This window comes from Muscardinus avellanarius (genome assembly GCF_963383645.1).
Source record: "Muscardinus avellanarius genome assembly, chromosome: 14".
Lineage (NCBI taxonomy): Eukaryota > Metazoa > Chordata > Mammalia > Rodentia > Gliridae > Muscardinus > Muscardinus avellanarius.
In genome coordinates this window covers 35432281-35449020 of record NC_137800.1, presented here as the reverse complement: position 1 = coordinate 35449020, position 16740 = coordinate 35432281, and the positions used below count along the sequence as shown (strand labels likewise).

The 16740-nt window shown below is 43.7% G+C and overlaps 1 protein-coding gene across 1 annotated transcript in view; it reads left to right on the top strand.

The window, feature by feature from the left end:
* Positions 1-1029: 1029 nt before the first annotated feature.
* Positions 1030-16740, top strand: part of IRF2 (interferon regulatory factor 2) — a gene marked incomplete at both ends in the record, with an annotated part of 97149 nt that continues 81438 nt past the window's right edge. The window contains one exon of the mRNA XM_080710733.1: positions 1030-1092. Within this exon, the coding sequence (XP_080566859.1) occupies positions 1030-1092 (63 nt within the window). The remainder of the gene's footprint in view (positions 1093-16740) is intronic.

The following is a 16740-nucleotide window of genomic DNA, read 5'->3' as shown; positions in this document are numbered from 1 at the left end:
CCCCGGGGGTAGTGGTCCTCGGGGCGGGCAATGCTCCTGGGGGCGGGCAGTACTCCCCGGGGCGGGTAGTGCTCCCCGGGGCAGTGCTCCCCGGGGCGGGCAATGCTTCCGGGGGCGGGCAGTGTTCCCCGGGCGTTTCCCCCTCACCCCGCGGCTCCCCGCGGCGGGCGCGGGGCCTCCTCCCGCACCTGGGCCCGGGCGGGGACGGAGCCAGGCCCGCCCGCCCGCCCGCTGCTCCCGCGCCGCCGCTTGTTGCTCCCGCGGCCGCGACGTGGGGAAGTGAAAATGAAATTGACTTTTCTGAGAAATGATGAAAGCGGCGCGGCCTGCCAATGGAGCGCGCCCGCGAACTTCCGCACCCCGGCCGGCCGCGCCCGCCCCCGGCCTCCGCCTCCCGGCGCTCGGCCGAGACAAACACAGGAGGAGGCGGAGGCAGCGCGGGCGCGGCCGCTCGGCGCCGCAGTTTCCTCTCCTTGTTTTGCTTTCGATCTGGGCTGCTCGCAGGCCAGCCGGGGAGTAACTTTTAGTTTTGCTCCTGCGATTATTCAGCTGCCGGGCGTCCATCCCCCTTGCACACACCCTAGCAACACTTAGACCTTGCGGGATTGTATTGGTAGCGTGAAAAAAAAAGCACACTGAGAGGTAACATTCTTTTTATTTCTTCTGCTGCTGCTTCAGATAATACTTGTGACGGCGCGTGTGTTTCTCTCGAGGTGGGCATGTGTATGGGCACCGCAGGAGCTGCGTGTGCGTGCGTGTGTGTGTGTCCTGATGCCTTGACACGGTGTTTTGCAGACCGGGGTAAAAAAAAAAATAACATATGCCGGGGTTCATCAATATTTACACCGATTTTTCAGAGGAGCGGCCGGCGCGGTCCTGGATCGTCTGGTTTTGGGGGAAGCAGGTTCTGCCGCTCGCGGGGCCGCCGAGGCTGCGAGGAGGAGGAGGAGGAGGAGGTAGAGGGAGGAGGGGAGGAGGGCGGCGGAGGAGGAGGGCGGCGGAGGTTTGATTTCACTTTTGGATTTGCAGATGCGGAGAGGTGGCTCCATGGACACAGACCTGCTCTGTGTGGTTCTGCGCCCCAGGTGTCGTGTGCGTGTGTGTGTGTGTGCGTGTGCGCGCGTGTCCGCCGGAGCCGGCCTCATTTAGAACAAGATGCGCGTGTGCGCGTGCAGCCGCCGCGGCTCCTTCTCCGGGCGGGCGGCCCGCGGTGTGGACGGGCCGTGCGGCTCCGGGCCCGGCCGCCCGCCCGCCGGCCGCGGCCTAGCGCGGCCCCGCGCGGCCCCTGCCGGCCTCCGAGGGCCATGGCGGCGGCGCCCAAGCCGCCCCGTGACCCGCCGCGCAGGCCGCGCTTCCTCCCTCGCCCTCCGAGCGCGGCCCCGCGGGGCCCGGGCCCGACCCCGACCCGGCCCCGGACCCCGGGCGCCCTCCCCCGGCCCGCGGCCACCGGGGCGCCGGGCAGCACGGCCTGCCCTTGGAGGGGAAGAGGAGACGCAGCGGCTGTCCACTCGGGCAGAAGCGGCGCCGGCGGTGGTGCCTTCTGCCACCGGCCTCCCGGTGGCCGCGGCTCGCTCTGCTTTTGATGAATGGCCTCCGGAGGGTGGAGGATAGTTACATTTCCTGTTGTGGATTTTCAGGAATCACCGAGGTTGCCGTTAAGTCCGCAGTCGTTTATTAGTTTTCAGCCCCACTGCGAGTCGCATCTGAACTTAGCAGCCGGCACGTCCTGGGGCTCTGGGGGCAGGTGCAGGCGGGGTCTGTCTGCCCCTGGAAGGCGGGTGGTGGCACGCGCGCCCTTCCCTGGGCCTTGAGGGTGACCCTGTTTAACTTCATCCTCTCTCTCTCTCTCTCCTCTTTCTCCCTCTCTCATTCTCTCTCTCTCTCTCTCTCTCTCTCTCACACACACACACACACACACACACACACACACACACACATTCAGGATTCTCTGATTTTCCCAGCACCTTTTTATTCTCTTTTTGGGGGGTGGGAGGGTGGAAAGAAAGGACAAAAATGGAAACCTAAAATACCCTGGAAAAACTTGTCTTTTCTAAGACAAGTTCAACAGCAAATAGAATACTTAGGACCTAGCCCATCATCTCCTAAGAGTAACCTTGGAACATCTGTTGATTGATGTGGCAAAGTCCAGAATTTCACTCCAATTAGGGAGTGATTATAATTTATAACTTAGTCTGTTGTGTAAGAAGTTAGATTTTGGCTTCTTGAATCCAAGAGTTCTTTGCTGTTAGGATTTGTAACTGCTTCTTAAAATTAAACGTTTACATATTTCGTTCTCAATGAGTTGTCCTTTTTCTGTTGGCCTTCAGAAGTGAGAAATAAGCCCATGTATTTCAGATTTACCTGTAAAAATGTCATCACAATCAAAAGTAAAGGTTTGTAGTCAAATTGGAGGCAAATCGTAGCGTACAAATGGTTGTCATAAAGTCGTGACAGCTCTGTGAACTATGGTCCTACTTTTCTCTTACCCTGCCTCCCGAAATACTTTATTAGGCAAATATTTAATACACCAGAGCTAAAGATGTTTAAACTTGGTAATGGAAAATTTCAAACTTTGGATGTTCACCATTTGATGTGCACTTATATTCTTGTGTTACCAAGGATATTGCATTTTTACTAGCATTATCTAGTGTAAACTGTTGTTTTTAGAGTGTTTTCACATAATTTCCTTTTGATAGTGAACAGACCACTAAACTTTAAATGGGGTATCTAGGTCAAGGTTCCCTTATCTGCCCTCTGCCAGTAGGGCTTAAAGCAGTCAAGAGAATTTATTTAGACACTTGGTAAATGTCCATAGAATATATATTGTACACCAGACACAGTACTACGCTCTATGAAATCAAGACAGACAAAAGTGTCAAGAAAGACACTACAGATACTGCATTCTAGTTGGTAAGCTGACAATAGTAACGACAACAAATATATAGTAATTACCTTTGGGGGTTAGTTCTATTTAAGTTAATAATATTTCACCATATTTATAGAGCAGCTGATTATTATTAAGGCAGAAAACACTAGGGAATCATGACTGGATATCAGTCATTGACAATCGTGCATAGGATTTCCAGCAAGAAGGCGTTTTACTTCTTCAGAGAGTGTATAAACAATGCTTAGGCATTAGACATGGGATAACTATTATATGTAAAGTATCAAGAAAATACCTAACAGCAAACTATTCTTATCAGTGAATTTTCTTTTTTTCTGGCAGAAGAAAAGTTAGGTGGTATCCATGTAGACCAAAGGATATGGAAGTAATAGTGATTGGACCAGTGTATTTTTCTTCTATCAGATGAAACCTCTTCCCAAGCCTCATTGTGCTTATAGTCTGAATTTTCTTTACCGTTGTGTGAGACTTAAAGTTTTACACTTAGCTGATTCCACTATTTTGCTTCATCATCTTTAAAGGGACTTGGTTAACTTGTATTTATTGAATACTTATGTGCCCAGCATTACATATGTGGAAATAAATATGTGACAACATATGTGAAAATAAATATAATAGTGTGTATTTATAACAAAACCACACAAAGTAACATATAAAAATGAAATGCTGTGAAATATCAATTGTTATTATTAGTAGTAAAAATTCAGTTCGTTCTGACTGTACTGAACATTGTATTTCATCTCACACAGGAGTGGAAGGTCAGGACTTTTCTGCCTGTGCCTGCCCCAATTATGCCCTACTTTTGGCCTGAGTGGATCAATATTTAGTATAGAATTTCAGCTTCATACTAATGGGCTATGTCGAGGAGTGTGGTTCTCATGGTGGAAGTGGCTGGTGGACAAAGGGGGTGAGGAGGTTTGGTTAAACTTTGATTTATCTACAAAAAATGATGTTATCTATTGGGACCAGATTTAAACCTGAAGCCATTTTTTTTTTTTTAATATAAAATACCAAGGGAACTAGTCTGGAAATCCATCCCCCAGGTGGCTGGTGCTCGGTGACAACCTTGTCTTGAGGATTCCTGGCTCTCTCTGGAATCAGAGCAAACAGTCCTGTAATCTCCAGCTTTTTGCCTTCAGGGATGCTTTTAGATGAATTTCCTCCTTGTAAGCATTTTTTTTTTTTCTTCAGTACTGGGGATGAACCCAGGGGCCTTCTACCTCCAAGCTACACCCCCAGTATGTATGCGTGTACACACACACACACACACACACACACACACACACACACACACACACACACGATTTTTTGAAACAGTATTCACCAAGTTGCAAAGGGCCTAAGTAGCTGAGGCTGTCCAAGAACCATGATCCTCCTGTCTCATTCTTCCAAATGCTGGGATTACAAGCATGCACCACCAAGCCTGGCTAGTAAGCATCATCTTTTCACGAAGTATCTCTGAAACAAATTGTGTTTATTTAGTAAGCTTCTGTGTACCCATTTTTATTATCCGCTTGTGAAAACTAATATCATCAAGTTTAGTTAATCTCATGCTAGCCCAATGGAGAGAAACTGGGCAGATCTGTGTTAGTTTTGTTAGACTGCCTGGGGGGGGGGGTACTAAGGACCTTTCCTTAGAACTCTGAGTTCTGCTGGGGATCCAGGGACTCCATGCAATTATTTTAGGGGAGTAATTAATTTTCTAAGTGCAACAGCTTGTGCTTACTTTGTTGAACACAAATGTGCTGTTATTTATTAAATATTTGTTTGCAACCAGGTATGTACAGGGCTCTCTGTGGTAGAAGGTGCTTGAACTTTGAGGCCTTGACTTTTAGCTCTTTTATTAACTCTCTAGGTACTGATTCCCTTTGAAACCTTAGTTTTCACATCTATAAAATGTTGCTAAGAGCTGGGTGTGGTGCTATATACCTGTAATCACAGTACTTGAGAGGTTGAGATAGGAGGATCACAGGTTTGAGACCAGCCTCAGCAACCTAGTGAGACTCAGCAACCTAGCAAGATCTTTTTTCAAAACAAAAAAATAAAAAAAGGCTTAAGGGTATAGCTCAGAGATAGAATGATTCTGGGTTCAATCCCCAGTAACCAACCAACCAAACCAACCAACCAACCAACCAACCAACAAAACATGTGGTTAGGTGATCCTATTATCCTTAAGAGACAAGAGGTCTGTCTCTTAACAAAATGACCCAGGAGAAGGGAACTCTTAGAAACCATGCAAGACCTCATTAGATATGAGACTGCCCCTATGGGGAATGCCTATTCCCTGGTGTGTGCCCGATTTCCAAGCCCTGCCTCCCTCAAGTGCATGGAGCAGGGCAAAGGTGGAGAAGCACTGAATAAAGGATCTCTTCCCAGCGGCAAGTCTTTGATCTTTGCGTTAACTCTGAGACCATGCCATACTGTCAAGCCAGCAGAGAGAACCTATTTCCACATATTAAGCAGTGCTTTGAATAGGGGACCTGTGGTCACTCTTAGGTTGGCAGTTCTCATATGGACCTTGCTTGTCATAACAAAAATGGTGTTGATGTTATGGTTGTAATACTGTAAGTTTTACAGTTTGAAGAAGCAAGGAGAACTTTGTTTTATAGATTGGTTTCTTTGTCCAGTAAGGCCATAGAAAGTGTGTGCATGTGTGCATGTGTGTGTGTGCGAGCGTGTGTGTGTGTGTGTGTGTGTGTTGTGTTTTATTTCTGTTCTGGCTTATAGGCTTATAGCCCCCTTTATCAGCTTAGTATTCAGTTTTGATAAGAAAGAACTAGAGTTGGGCAAAGAATGTCTTTCATATGAGAAACAGACTGGGGGAGAGGGGTCATTTTGAGGGTGGGGTCTAAGCATTTGTATGTCAAGGACATGAGCAATTTAGTTCAACAAAAATCTCAGTTTAGGATTTTTCTGGTTAAAAATCTGTCCAGTAGTTTTCATTAAACAAACATTTTTGAGAGTTAACTACTTGCTATCTAATTTTCATAAATAATTTCTTTCAAGCATACTTATCTGTGTAAGAGCATTTGATACTTGCATGCTTAATGTGATCAAAGGAAAATGAGAGTTTATACTTAAATTGTCCTTATTGAGCTTATGAATGTCAGAGTGTTGGAGCATCCAAAGAAGTACTTTGCAGATAGATGCTGTCCAGGCCTCAATAGTTTAGAGTCCTACTAACTTCCTCATTTCATGAGGTTGACATTTTGAATAAGACAGAACTGCGTACAAATTGCTTTATTTCAAGTGTTCAAGTGTTAGCTAATATTATTTTTGAAAGATTTTTTGTTCTCTTTACCTGGATTTATAGTTGAGAAAAATTACAGTGGTGAGAAGAAAGTGTCCTTAACACCTAGATGGTGTCAGTGGGATGATGGAGTAGGAATGGGGAGGGTGTTGGGAAGTGAGAGTTGGGGAATGGAGGATTAAAAAAAGAAAATAAGTAAGGTGGAGAGCAGATTAGTGCCCCACTCAAGAAGGCACTTGACTTGAGTGGAGGAGAGAAGAGGCGACCAGCCGGGTCGGTTTTCTGTCTTTGCACTGATGTCATTGAAAGTGTTGTGGAGGTGAGGGGAGCAAGTTGGTAGTTAACAGGGACTCAAGGACAAGCTGAAATATGAGAGGACTCTGTGCTATTGACTTTGGAGTTAGACTTTTTTATGCTGGGGATGATAAAGTCTTGAGTGGGAAACTGGAAGACATCAGCTGACTTTATACAAATTTACATGCCTTCAGACAGAGGTATTTCTAGCACCTTGGAAACTTAACCAAGGAAACTGTTGCAGGCAGTAAACTATCTAGTCCTTTTGAAGAGATAAGAGGTTTTAGTATCCTTTTGGATGAAGGCAATTAATTTTAACTACAGATTTAATTCTTGAAGTATGTGAAGAGTAAAATATTTCTGGCAAACATTCCCTGTACCTGTATTTATATACTGTCCTCTCTCTACTCTTTTTTTTTTTTTTTTTGGTGGGGGTACTAGGAATTGAACCCAAGGGCATTTTATTTCTGAGCTTCACCCCTGCTATCGTTTATTTATTTTTTATTTGGAAACAGGATCTCTCAGTTGCTGAGAGCCTTGTTGATGAGGCTGGCCACGGATTTATGATCATCCTGTCTCATCCTCCCAAGTAGTGGGATTACAGGCTTGTTCCATCATGCCTGGCAGTCCTACCATTTTTATCATGTCCATACCCATGTTATAGACGGCTAGAGCAGTTTTCAGTAGCATTGATGAATCTGGGGAAGTTTTATTTTCCCTACACACCAATCTTTATAAGTCTCTTGTTGTAAACTGATTTAGAAATGGTGTGTGTGTGTGTGTGTGTGTGTGTGTGTGTGTGACACTGAGAATTGAACCCAGGGGTTTTCTACTTCTGAGCTACACTAACAGTTTTTACTTTTTATTTTGAAACAGTCCCACTTAAGTTGTTGAGCCTGGCCTCAAATCTGTGATTCTTCTCAGTCTCCCATGTACTGGAGTTATAGGCCTGTGCTAACATACTAAGAGTATGGCCTCTGAATTTTTACAACTGAAGAAGACTCCAAATGCCTAATTATTATCAGAAAAAATTTAGAATGGTTTCATTCTATGAATATGGAGATATTTGGGGATTATTATGAAACTAGTTTTGAGTGTAACCATTCAGAGTTCAGAGACCGAATGCCAAAGTACAGCCCTCTCCCAAAAAAAGAATTGATTAGGACAACAGTCTAATACAAACACAATGTGAGCCACACATCTCTTCAGCTTTCTAGTAGCCACATTATAAAAGTAAAAAGAAACAGATGAAATACATTTTCATAGTCATTAAATTTTAACTTATATACAACATATTGTTCAACTCATTATATAAAAATATGTGATTCATTTACAAACGTTACTGAGATAATGTCATTATCTTCACAATTCAGTGTGTCTTTTACACCTGCATCCTGTCTTAATTCAGCCTACCCGCATTTCAAGTGCTCGGTAGACACATGTGGCTAGTGGCTGTGGATGGTGTAGGATTAGGAAGTGAAGATATGAAAAGAAATATGGGGACAAAGTTTAATACAGTGACTAAACCTAAAGACTGAAGGAAAGCAGAGTAACGGTTTTAGTTTAACTGCACGGATCTCCTTTTGCCTTTTCCCACAGATCTCTTGAGCCTAAAGCAATAAAATGCTCTGAAGTCCTACAGAAGCAGCATGTGTCCTTCCTATGGCCATGACTGTAGACATCCTGAGGAGTGTTTTCTAGCCTCTTGGTTTACTGTGGAAACCTTGGTTACTTGGAGTTTTCTGTTTCTATCACCTCCCTGGGAGTTATTTGAGAGTCCGGATCAGGTCCCGTTTCTTTGCATTCCCCACCAGTACTTGATATGCAGTAAGAACTAGATAAATATTTGTTGCTGTGATTTTTTTCAGTTGCAAAGCAAAGGTTAGCTCAGAAAGCTGAGTGCCAGCTCAGGAGGGATGGCACGGCTTTGCTTTGTGTTAGAAACCTAATGGTATATGTATTAAGCACATGAACATTGAGATTTGTCACTCTAAGCTTGGACTTGTCACCTTGTACAAGGTTCAACATGTAGAAAGTGAAAATTTTCTTTGGCTTTTCTTCTGTGTACCCAGACCTTCCCAGAATCTTTTTAGTCCTTTTCTCTGACACTTGAGTTCCAATGACGATACTGATGCTTCTTGTACATATAAATAAGCTATATTTTGTGATAAATTGGAGGTATATATTTGAGAGCTGCTAGTTTCTCTATGGCTTCCTTATTAATAATTTTGTTATTGTTATGAACAAACGCTTTCAGCCCATAATGTATATGCAGTGAAATTCTTTTGAAATCAAGTGTGGTCTTTTACAGTTGCCTTCATTTGTTCTCTCTGAATATAATTGCTGGGTTGAGGCAACAGACTTATTCATAGAGCCAAGGCAATTTATTTTTACTGAAGCCTACCTAAGAAGTGCTTAGGTAGCTTTCCTCTGCAAGATTAAATGCGACCTTCACGGAATCATGTTAGCAGGGCCAGCAGCTAGAAAAATAAAGACTAAACCAAGCCTTCAGCAACAAAATTCCCAGTTGCTCAGTGGGTCAGAGCTTTCCTGATTGCTTCCTTCCAATAAAAACACTGCAGATTAGTTTTAAGTGAATTCTAGTAGGTTTAGGGATTTACAACTGACAGAAGAACACAAAAGTATAATCTCACTTTACAATTATAATCCTGAGGGCAAGTTCTTATTGATTGTTTCTTGGGATTCCAATCACATGGGGAAATTTAACTCGGATGCACTGCTCAGCTGAGCTTTAAAGTCTAGAACCTCTAATTAGGAAGGAAGAGCAGAGAAGTCAGACATAAGCCTACATCCTCAAGAGGACTGCCTAGGGATGTGGGGTGTTCTGGGACCCACACCGACCCACAGTGGTGCTGCTGCTCCCGTCCTTCTCTCTCTTGTAGAATGGAGGTGGACACTGGGGGAGCCTGCAAGGAGGGCCTCAGTAGGGAATGTAGATGAACCGTTCCTTCCACTTTTGGGTATGATAATACTGATGACATGCGGATACAGGGTGAGATGAAAATATTATAGGAGAGGATTGGATTTTTTTTCCTTTTTGTGGTACTGGGGGTTGAACTCAGGGGCATTTTACCTCTGAGCTATGCCCCCAGCTCTATTTCATTTTTTATTTGGAAACAAGAGTCTTGCTAAATTGGTAAGGGCCTTGCTAAGTTGCTGAGGCTTGCTTTGAACCTGCAATCCTTCTGTCTCAGCCTCCCAAGTACTGAGATTACAGGTGTGCACCACCAGGCTTGGCTGGATTTGCTTCCTTTACATGTGTTTTTAGTGCATCATGGTTTTTTCTCCATGACTCCTTAAAGTCGGCTTATAATTTGGCAGGTGGGGTAGAGGAGGGAGCTCAACTGAAGCAGCTGATTGTTTTGATCTTGTAGTCAGTCATGTGGTGGGTGTTTATTGTGGTAACTGTATGCTGGGGAGGCATAAAAAGGAAGAAAAGAAATCAGTTTGGATTTGAGTTAGTCAGCTAAGTTGATGGATCTTCATTCACTTATCATTGTTAGTAATCTTAAATTATTCCCATGGAGAATCAGCAATTAGGCACCAGGAGGCTAGTTCCAGCAGGGACTAGAGATTATCTGTGAACCCCTTTCAGAGTTCCTCTTCCTTGGGCCACATCAGGTTGTCACAGGAAGACACAGTGCTAATGTGGCAGATTTTTGACCCAAGGGTATACATTTTATTTTTTGAAAAGCAGATTTTTTTTTTCCAGTACTGGGGCAGAACCCAGGGGCATTCTACCTCCGAACTATACCCCCAGTCCTATTTTTTATTCTTTATTTGGAAACAGGGTCTCACTGAGTTGCAAAGGGCCTCACTAAGTAACTGAGGCTGGCCGCAAATCTGGATCCTCTTGTCTCAGCCTCCCAAATGCTGGGATTACAGGTGTGAGCCTCCACGCCCGGCTGAAAAGCAGATTTTTAATAAAATGTAAAATAGGTATATAACTCTGCTAGGTACCTCTTGTAAGTGGAGTCATTCGGCATTTGTCCTCTTGTGTGTGTTAATAAAACAGACCTAGCAGAACGTCCAAGTCCATCCATGTTGTAGCATGAGTTAGCGCTTCATTCCTTTCTAAAAAGCTTAAATAATGCCCCCACATTTTGTTATTCCGTTCACCTATTGATGAACATGAGGGTTTCCATGAGTGTGGATGTAAACATACCTGTTGGAGTCCTGCTGGCAGTTAATTTAATCCAGGAGAATTACTGGGTCATATGTCAATTCTATGTTTAACATTTTGAAGACTCAGCTGTTTTGTGCTGTACCATTTTATATCCCCACCAGCAGTGATGCACAAAGATTTCCATTCCTTCGCATCTTTACCAACATTTGTTATTTTCTCAGTGTGTGTGTGCTCAAGAGCCATCCTAATGGATGTGAAGAGTCGCTCACTGTGTTTTTTTTTTTGCGGTTCCGGAGATGGAACCCAGGGACATTCTACCTCCGAGATATACCCCTAGCCCTGTTTTTTATTCTTTATTTTGAAACAGGGTCTCACTAAGTTGTGGAGGGCCTCACTAAGTAGCTGAGACTGGCAGTGAACCCAGATCCTCCTGTCTCAGCCTCCCAAGTACTGGGATTACAAGCATGCGCCACCACGCCCAGCTTCACTATGGTTTTGACTGGCATTTCCCTAATAACTAGTGACGCACAACATCTTTTCATGAGGAGGAATGTTTATTCAAGTCTTTTGCCTATTTTTTGAATTTTTTTTTATTGTTGAGCTATCGGATCCAGTCATTCTTTTTATGATTTCCAAAATAATGTACAGTCGGAAAAACTAACCAGGATACTCCCTCATTATACTATGTGTAGAATGTGGCACAACTCAATCAGTTTCAAAATTTTAAGATGTTGTAAAGCTGATAAAAAGCACATTGGGGAATTAAGTTATGCCAGAATGAGGTAAGTCAGAGTGCACTGGTACGTGGAAAATCAGATAAAAGCACCCAGTCTTCTTATAGAATGTTAGAATTGGGATTTCTTTCTTTCTTTCTTCTTTTCTTTCTTTCTTTCTTTCTTTCTTTCTTTCTTTCTCTTTCTTCTTTCTTTCTGTCTTTTTCTTTTGCGGTACTGGGGATGGAACCCAGGGGCATTCTACCTTCGAGATATACCACCAAGCCCTATTTTTTATTCTTTATTTTGAAACAAGTTCTCACTGAGTTGCAGAGGGCCCCACTAAGTAGCTGAGGCTGTATGGGAACCTCTATCCTCCTGTCTCAGCCTCTTGAATGCTGGGATTACAAGCGTGCACCACCACGCCCAGCTAGAATTGGAAGTTTCTTTAACAATTATACTTTGCTAAGATCAAGCAACCTGCCCAGGGTTTTGTGGCTAGATTATTTAGTACTTAGTTTAGTAATAAGTTTACTGTGTAGTAAATCATTTCTCTATCTGTTGTATTTTTAATTCTAAGCTTTATGGTGAGGGAAAACAGCAAGGCTTGAACATGGAAGAGAATTAATTACAGCAGCACCTAGTAGGGTAACCTCTGTGCTAGAGACTCCTGAGAAAACTTCTGGGCTCAGAGACTCTAATGTCTCAGGGTAAGGGTGAGTTAGAAGTGCCTCAGGAAAACAATGAGCGGCTTAAGAATTTAAACATAATCCTCTTAATGGTTCAGTACTACTACTTGAGGTGATGGGAACAACTTATGGCTGTAGCAACAGGTCTTTTAAATAAAATTAACTTAAAAACATTTGTGTATTATTGTGAATTATTAACAGCATGAAGGGCAGGACACAGTGGTGTATACCTATAATCCCAGTACTTAGGAGGGTGAGACAGGAGGATCACAGATTTGAGGCTAGCCTCAGCAACGGCAGTGAGACTTTCAGCAATCTAGTGAAACCCAAAAGCAATGCTCCAAAGAAAACAAGCAAAAAAAAAAAAAAAAAAACTAAAAAGGGCTGGGGGGCGTAGCTTGGAGGTAGAATGCCCCTGGGTTTCATCTGGAGCACCTAAGCAAAACAAAAGACCCCAAACAGCATTGTGTCAATAGCTACAGTGGATGAAGAAGTCGAGTGAAATAGCCACTGTGTGGTAGTAAACTTATTGCTAGTTTATCTGTATGTTCTGCCCCAATTTTTCATTTTACTCAATCCTGTGGAAAGCTGGCCTTTATTGAGTAGCATAGCCAGACAAGACAACATATGGATTATAACCAAGGATGAATTGTAAATAATTGGGAAGGAGACAAACAATGTCTGTGTTTGACATAAGGCAAGGTATTAAGAGGAGGTGGAAAATGTTTATTCCCCCAGGCTTGGGGCCGAGGTTTAAAAAGATTCTTAAAACTGGCTGTAAGTACTGTGAAGACAAATAATGATAGTGATGAAATTAATTTGAAGACTCTTTCCTGCAAACAAATACTTTAAATAAAATGTTCAAGTCCTTCAGCAGACGTTTTTGAACAGCTGTGTGTGCAGCACTGTGCCATGAAAATGTAAGTGGAAAATTTCCAACTTACATTCTCAAAGAATATTCTCAAAGAGCTTGTAGTTTAGTTAGTGAGACAAGCAGGTAAATAACCGTCTGCAGTCACAAAAACAATGAAACACAGGCTTCGAAGAAGCAAAGCAAGCAAAAGGCTGAGAGAGGGCGAGAGGATGAATGGGTGTGCTTCACCGCCAGCTTCTGGGGGAGGGAGGCCACGTTGCTGGCTGGTGGCAATGTGAGAGCAAGGCATTTTGGATTGAAAGAGCGGCAAGAGCAAAGAAAAGAAAGGTTGAAAGGTCCTTATGTGCCTGGTTCCTGGAGAGTTCTCTGGTATGCCTGGAGCAAATGGCCACCGCCTGAGATCTGATTCAGGGCATGCATTCCTCCGATTTCCCAGTAAGGAAAGATTTTGTTCTGAGGATAGAACAGGGTAGTTTTAAGGACAGTTACAGAGGATCTGCAGTATTTCCACCCTTTACATTTTAGAAAACGATGGATAATGACAGCACCTGGGTATATCACGTCTGTGCACCTGCAGCATGTAAAAGGAGATATAAGGGTTATGCATTTGGAGTCCATAGACATGGATGAGCATTGCTGAAAGGACCAATTGTGCTTCTGATAATAACCAGGCCTGTTTTTGAGGTCTTTGGCTGATGGACTGGCCTGCCTGCCTGGCTTCCTTAGGATTGAGCCCAAGGGCATTCTACTTCTGAGCTACACTACAGTTCTACTTTACTTTTGACTTTAAAACAAGATTTTGCAAAGTTGCTGAGAGCTTTGCTAAATTGCTGAGGCTGGTCTGCAATCCTGTTGTCTTAAGTCTTCCCAAGTACTAGGATTACAGGTATGCATCACCATGCCTGGCATCCATCCTCCCCTTCTCCTCCTCCTCCTCCTCCTCCTCCTCCTCCTCCTCCTCCTCCTCCTCCTCCTCCTCCTCCTCCTTCTCCTCCTCCTCCTCCTCCTCCCCTCCTCCTCCTCCTCCTCCTCCTGCTGCTGCTGCTGGAACTCAGGGCCTTGCACATGCTAGACGAACACTCTACCACTGTGCTACACCCCCAGCCTTACTTCCAAATTGTTTCTAAGAGGAGTCATACTCATGTACAAAAATGTTTTTTGTACTCTCTCTGTTTGCTTTGATTTAGTTTATAAAGAGGATGCAGTAATTATGAACAGGTTTATAATGCTCATCTCTAATTTGGATAAGAGGTCCAAGTTGGGGAGCCGAGAGAATGGCCAGGGACTGGAAGCCATGCCTGACCAGGGCAGGGGATTTTAGGACCCAGCTTCCCCTTAACCGTGGGAGCCATTCACCTCTTCCTTCCCAAGTAGGAGTTGCTCTGAGATTTTGGGAACCACACCTAAGGGAAGGTCAGAGAAGGGCTTGCAAGCACCTCAAGTTCAAGCCTAACCCTGGAAGACTGGAGGAAGCAGAGTATGGGCTACCCCACCTTGAGGCTCCTTCCATCTGCTCCCCAAAATGCAACTGAAGTGGTAACATGTTGCTTTGGGGTGTAGAGTCCATGCTCTTCTCCTGGGCTTGACTGGCTACAGTGAGACCATTTACTGGATATTTGCTGGACTCTTCATGTCACTGTCAGAATAAGGAAAAAGGTTTGAAGGTCTTACTCAAAGGCCCTGGATATTTCTGGATTTCTTTTTCTTTTCTTTCTTTCTTTTTTTTTTTTTTTGGTATTGGGGATGGAACCCAGGGGCATTCTACCTCTGAGCTACACTCCCAGCCCTATTTTATTATACTTTTATTTTACTTATTTATGTTTTTGGTACTGGGGATTCAACCCAGGAGTATTCTACCTCCAAACCACATCCCCAACCCTACTGTTTTATTCTTTATTTTGTAACAGGATCTCACTAAGTTACAGAGGGCCTCACTAAATAGCTGAAGCTGGCATGATCTGGCAGTTAATCTCAAACTCCCAAGTATTATTTTTATTTTGACACAACATCTCACTAGGTTTCTGATTGTCTCAGTGCTTGCTGAGGCTGTCCTCAAACCTGCAGTCCTCCTGTCTAGCCTCTCAAGAGCTGGGATTACAGGCACGTGTCACCACGGCCAGCTTCTGGGGTTTATTTCAATATATCACATTTTCCTCTGTATTATAAACAACTGCCCTTTTGAACCAGCAGTGAATTCGGAGTGAAGTATTTCTCATTAGGCTCAGCAGAGTGATTCATGTATGCATGGCACTCCATAAATGTTGGTTGAATTCAGTTGTGATGATTGACTTAGTTCTCCATTTGTTATTTCCTGTCCAGACATAGACCTGCTCGGGTCTACAGCTCTACGGATGACCATGACTATGAGTTGTGTTTTCCAGTAAGGATCCAGGGCCACACAGCAAGTGGGAAAGGCATGGGCAATTTTTGGATGAGGCCTTAATGGGAGGTGGTTACCCCAGTCAGTCCACAGGGACTTTTGTTAAGGCGCAAGGACAGTCTCCTCTCTGTATTAGCCAGCTTCGGTCAAGCCTGCCAGCTGTTTCTCCAGCACATCCTCCCCTCCTCCCTTTTTTCCACGGCACAGTTTCTCCATATTAACAATGGCCCAAACATGCCATTATACTTCCTCCTCCTCCCCCTTGTTTTTCTTCCTTTTATTCAGAATGTTTTTTCTTCCTTTCCACCTGAGGATCCCTATCTTGCAGGCCCAATTCTAAGACCGTCTCTTCTTTGAAGACTTCCAGAGACCTCTTTCTCCAGGGCTTTTATATAATATAGTAAAACAGCCCACTGGGTGAATTCAAATAATTCAGCTAGATAAAATGCTGGGTCACATTACTGCAAGGTGAATGAGATGACAGAGGTGGCTATGTGGCCATGCTTGGTCATTGGGGGTGGTTGTCATCGGCACAAGCTTGGTTATCCTAAGTTGGCGCCTCTAGCATCACTCTCAGGACATCTTACCTTGTTCTTGCGATGATGTGCTCACCTCCGTCACTGGTGCAAGCCTTCCCAGGGCAGAGACCACATCTTCCTTCTCTGTGTCCTCGGGTCTTTAGGATGCGCCATGCATGGTGCTCCTTATGGGTCTTGGCTCAGAAAGGGTTTTGAATGAAATGTTGAATATATTTAATTCAGATATTTGTTTAGATGGGTATGGTGGCACAGTCTTGTAATCCTAGTACTTGGGAGGCCGAAACAGGAAAATTGTAGGTTTTCAGCCAGCCTCAAAAATTTAGTGAGCCCATGTTTCAAAATAAAAAATAAAATAGAACTGGTGATGGAGCTCAGAGGTAGAATTTAAAAAATTTTTTAGCTACCACTAAAAAAAAAAAAAAAAAGATTTGTTTACATACTTGGTTTGATTTCCTTGAAAAGTGTCATTAAAATAGTAAAATGAGCTTGGTGTGGTAGAGCACACCTGTAATCCCAGTACTTGGGAGGCTGAGACAGGAGGATCAAAGGTTTGAGGACAGCGTCAGCAACTTAATAAGACTGTTAGGAACCTAGTGAGACCCTGTTTTTTAAAAAAAGAAAAAAAGAAAAAAAGGCTGCGTGTGTATTTTGGAGTTAGAATGTCTGTGGGTTCAGTTCCCATCAATATATACAGTAAAATGATCTTTTTAGCTTGTATGTTTTTTGCAGTAATTTGCGTCTCTTGTTTGATACCTATGGCCAAGTTGCTGTCTTCCTTTGACCTCTATAACTCTTCATTCATCAGGTAGGATAGACGTAGAATGATTTCCCTGGGGCAAAACCTTTGCTATTTACAGTCTTTATGAAACTATAATTTGGAGGGAGCGATTTTTATTATTTTTATTTTTATTTATTTATTTATTATTTTTTTGGTGGTACTGGGGTTCCTGGA